This window comes from Xyrauchen texanus, chromosome 14 (genome assembly GCF_025860055.1).
Source record: "Xyrauchen texanus isolate HMW12.3.18 chromosome 14, RBS_HiC_50CHRs, whole genome shotgun sequence".
Classification (NCBI taxonomy): Eukaryota; Metazoa; Chordata; class Actinopteri; order Cypriniformes; family Catostomidae; genus Xyrauchen; species Xyrauchen texanus.
Window position 1 is genome coordinate 11,438,603 of NC_068289.1, and position 4,866 is coordinate 11,443,468.

Consider the following 4,866-nt stretch of genomic DNA (forward strand, 5'->3'; position numbering starts at 1 on the left):
ACATAGCAAATTGCAACGCCTTGACGTGATCCCTTGTTTTCGGGACTCAAAAGCTGCACTGAGATCTGTCACTCTCCCGAAGGATATCCAATGAGCATCAATCTCGCAGAAACTTCCTCGCGGTAATTGGGTGAAGGATGTGAATGGTGTGCGCACGCGGGGGCTGAACGTAAACATTCTCGTGCTCTCGCGCTCAGAAAGAGAGAGAGGAACAGAGCGCGCGAGGACAGTGAAAGCTCTCCATTGCGCGTGCTTTAATAGAGTTGTGTGCTGCTGAATGCATTGAAGATTAACGTCAGATGGACTCTGTGAAAGGAAGAAATATAATTACCAAGACTCAATAAGGACAACAGAGAAGTTTACAAAGGAACATCTTTTTCTATTAAGCCTCCACGGCAAGTCGAGGTAGCGCGCGAAGGTGAAGTTCTGTATGGGATTTGTTTAATCGTCACATGAAGTTGGTGTGAAGAATCAGGACTTTTTACATCTCTGTGATCGTTCATATTTTTGGCCAATAAGATAATGACATTAAGAATGGAATGCAACTGAACATTGTAAAAACAACTTCCAATAATGTGGATTACGTTCAATTTCCTTCTTTCTCTTTTTGCTTATGATAAAAGGAGGTTCTGAAGGATATATATAAATATAAATATTTCCATCTTGTGCTGTGTTGTCGGTGGACCAACTCAAAATACCAGGCATGCTTTTCCAGTTTGAATAATTCATGAAATAGAACGTGCCTTCTAGGGGTTGGGAAAAAAAGTTAAGACGACACGGGGAGGGGAATAATAAGTAGAATTGTTCAAAGTGGTGAGGGGGATGGCCACAGCGGCTTCTAATCCTTACCTGGCCAGCAATAGTATTCTCTCATCAGCCTCCATCGTGCACTCGGAGTCCGGAGGTGGTGGCATGCAGCCGGGAAGTGCTGCCGTAACCTCGGTGTCGGGAGGCTACAGAGGAGATCCCACGGTCAAGATGGTACAGAGCGATTTCATGCAGGGAGCCATGGTAGCTAGTAACGGGGGGCACATGCTAAGCCATGCCCATCAATGGGTTACCTCGCTGCCTCACGCTGCTGCCGCAGCAGCCGCTGCCGCCGCCGCGGCTGCTGAAGCCGGCTCCCCGTGGTCCTCCAGCCCTGTTGGCATGGCTGGCAGCCCACAACAACAAGATGTCAAGAACAATTCAAACAGGGAAGACCTGCACGCTGGCACGGCGCTGCACCACAGACCCACGCATCTTGGTGCTCACCAGTCCCACCAAGGCGCGTGGGGTGGCAGCGCAGCCTCGCATATCCCCACCATCACCGGAGGGCAACAGCAGTCCCAACAGTCTCTGATTTATTCCCAGCCCGGTGGTTTCACAGTCAACGGGATGTTGAACCCCACTGGGAGTTTGGTCCACCCGGGGTTGATGCGAGGAGATTCTCCAGAAATGGACCACGGGAGCCACCATCATCACCACCACCACCACCATCAGCAGCAGCAGCAGCACCCTCACCACCATCACCATCACCACCAGCACCACGCGGGAGTGAACAGCCACGACTCGCACTCCGACGAGGACACGCCGACCTCCGACGACCTGGAACAGTTCGCTAAGCAGTTTAAACAGCGTCGGATCAAACTGGGTTTTACTCAGGCCGATGTCGGCTTAGCACTAGGAACTCTTTACGGAAACGTCTTCTCCCAGACCACCATTTGCAGATTCGAGGCCCTCCAGCTGAGCTTTAAAAACATGTGCAAACTCAAGCCACTGTTGAACAAGTGGCTGGAGGAGGCTGACTCCACCACGGGCAGTCCCACCAGCATTGACAAAATAGCAGCCCAAGGCAGGAAACGAAAGAAGCGCACCTCCATCGAGGTGAGCGTAAAGGGAGCCTTGGAAAGCCATTTTTTGAAATGCCCCAAACCCTCGGCACAGGAGATCACCTCGCTCGCAGACAACCTTCAGCTGGAGAAAGAGGTGGTTCGGGTCTGGTTCTGCAACCGAAGGCAGAAAGAGAAGAGGATGACGCCGCCCGGGGTCCCTCAGACGCCCGAGGACGTGTACACCCACACCGGCAACGTGAGTGCAGACACACCGCCTCCGTCCATGGACTGCAAACGTATGTTCACTGAGACCTAAAATATATTATGTTATGCACACTTCCAGTAATTGGACGATTAGCACCAAAAATATTCTATGTTTTGTACGAGGGAAACTAAACTCAAACCCAAAACGCATCTTTAGAAACCTTTTTATCCTCCAATGTCCCTAACGCTATGACTGTGTTTGCTCTGTGTTTCAGGAGAGTTTTGTGATAGAATACTTAAAAGGTGCAAGTTTGAAAGATGAGCCGGACAACAACTACAACGTGACAACTACCAGCTCCTATGGCCAGGAGATTCTGGTGCACTGACACCGAAATGATGACAAACCCAAAGCCAACGTAGACTTTATGAATTCCCTTTAAGGGAAATTACAAAAGAACTCTCAAGGACATGGATCAATGCAGACAGGCATTAAATATTAAACAGTGGAAGAATTTACCCCAGGACGCGCAGGAATTATATTACTCATTTGAACAAAAAGGAATTGTCCACTTTGGGAACATTATGTGCAACGAACTACACCTTTTCTACTTCATAGTATTTTTGTGGACTACACTTCTGTGACTAGCTTTTACACAGAGAAAAAATAAGGGAAAACAATTTGATTACTCTAAACTGCACTTATTTTCCAATTTCAGCCTCTCCCTGTAAACACTTTTTTGTTGTTGTTTGGCTAAATAATCGTAGATATTGCCCTCCTGTTTTACCAGGCAGAAGTTTTTGGTGGGTTTTGATAACACGTCTGTGTACATTTGGCAATATGGATGATCTGTGTTGATTTAAATGATTTGCTTTATATTTTTCACTAAAATCAATCTTTCAAATAGTTTCTGGAGCAATGGCAGATTTGTTGCGCAATGTGATGACTTTCAACCTAGTAGCATTTCTTGTAGGCCTTCATCGTTTCCCCCTCTGTCATTTTAACGATTGATTATATTTTATACTGTTATTATCACACTTGTTATTACATGCAGAATTGTACACGAACACATTGACAAAGCTGAAACAAACCGTTCCTCGTTATTGTTATTTAAATTCACTATACTCACTCAGCGAGAGGTGAATGAGAACAATAAATCTGATAGCTCTCAGATGCAACTGTGAAATTGTGCAACTTTCTTTCTCTCGTTCTTTTATCAGCAATTTGATTTCTAAAACTACATTCAAAATGTATGATTAATATTCGTTTGATTTGTTCTGGATGTGTCTAGACAAATAGTGACACATCGAGTCTCTGGAACGTGTACAAAGGGAAGGGGATCTCTTGACCCTTGGCCTGAAAATGTTAGTTCGAATACTTCCCAAATGTTTTCTCATTTTAATATCTTATTTCTTTAAATATTATTGAGGTTTTGCATGTAAGATTTTCTGTGTATGCTTTCGGGATTTTTTTAAGAGAGAGAGAGAAAGAGTAAGAAATGTACCTGTTAATACACTTTATCTGCTATAAAAGGCGGGTTTCAATAAAAGACTTCACGTCGTTTTTGTAAAACAAATAACGTTGCATAACGGATTTGAAAAAACTTTTCCGTCAGATTTGCTGAGAATCCAAATAGTCCGGGTGGACGGTGTACCAAACCTGCATGGTGGTTGGTACTGTAATACATTAGACCCGTTGATATGCATTATACTGATTTCAGATTTTTGTTTCCCTTTACTGAATAAAATATAGGCGTATATATATATATATATATATATATATATATATATATATATATATATATATATATATATATATATATATATATATATATATATATATATATATTATTTTTTTTTTTTTTTTTAATTTATTTATTTATTTATTTTTTTGGGCAAACATCTTTTATTGATTAGTTTGGATGACAGAAGTAAATATCTGAATTATGCTATCTGAGCATAAAAACGAACGACAAAATTGCGTGAGTGTTTATATAATTCAAATAGGCCTACAAAATATGATATTTAATTGGCGTGACTTCGGCAAACCAAAATATATTTTGTAAAATGTATTCTTATTTGAATTTGAAAGAAGCACAGGCGTCCCGCACAGCGAGTGACGTAATTTGGAATTCATTCCGTGCTCGCTCTAAAGCAGGGGTGAATTTGTATGCATGGAAATTCGTATGCCTGCCACGTAGCTCTCTGAGTGCAAAAGGGCCTAGATCCCTCCAACAGATTGCAATGTAAAAGCAAAAACGCCGGTGTGACTGAATTGCCTTTTTTTGCAAACCGGCCGTTTCTGCTGGGGAAAAGCAGAACTATTGACCATTTATTTCATCAAGACATGTTTGGCTATTTGTCCTAGCTATTTTTTTTTTTATCAATTACATATATTTGAAACTGCTGGGTTTGCACGCTTTTAGATAAAGCGCAACACTAACCTTCCAGCTTAACGACGCTTCTGTTAAGTCTTGGGAAAGCAGCGGTTTGTATTCATTTATTTATTTGTTTAATTTATTTTAATGAAGAACTTTTGTGTGGAAGTGACTATTAAGCCAAACACACGGCCCTTCTCTCGAAGATTTAAATTTCGCGGATGATTTACCGTACAGCCGTTGCGTGGCAACGAATTTCAACCTGTAGTCATAAGCACGCGCCCCACCCTTCATGCAATATTACCACATTTAATAGCATTGTTTACGCACACAGAGTTACTGAGTATTACTGTTGTAATGCTCTGAGTGTTTGTCAAAACTGTCTTTAAACATTTTACTGTTATTACAAAGTGCACTATTATAGCAGTAGGCTAATGCCGGGAACTAAAAATACAATAGGCTACCCTATAAAA

The 4,866-nt window shown here is 42.3% G+C and overlaps 1 protein-coding gene across 2 annotated transcripts; it reads left to right on the forward strand.

The window, feature by feature from the left end:
- Positions 1-220: 220 nt before the first annotated feature.
- Positions 221-3,193, forward strand: LOC127655140 (POU domain, class 3, transcription factor 3-A). Of its 2 annotated transcripts, none has more exons than XM_052142783.1 (2): positions 221-2,110; positions 2,294-3,193. In XM_052142783.1, the coding sequence occupies exons 1-2, from the start codon at positions 823-825 to the stop codon at positions 2,338-2,340; spliced, it is 1,335 nt and encodes a 444-aa protein (XP_051998743.1). In that variant the 5' UTR covers positions 221-822; the 3' UTR covers positions 2,341-3,193. The 2 variants fall into 2 exon arrangements, with proteins under 2 accessions (XP_051998743.1, XP_051998742.1); XM_052142782.1 differs by having other exon boundaries at positions 221-2,070.
- Positions 3,194-4,866: the final 1,673 nt, after the last annotated feature.

Coding starts and splice junctions, on each gene's coding strand:
- LOC127655140 (XM_052142782.1), top strand. CDS start 823: ATGGCCACAGCGGCTTCTAATCCTTACCTGGCCAGCAATAGTATTCTC. Junction 2,071..2,293: donor TGTACACCCACACCGGCAAC/GTGAGTGCAGAC, acceptor TCTGTGTTTCAG/GAGAGTTTTGTGATAGAATA.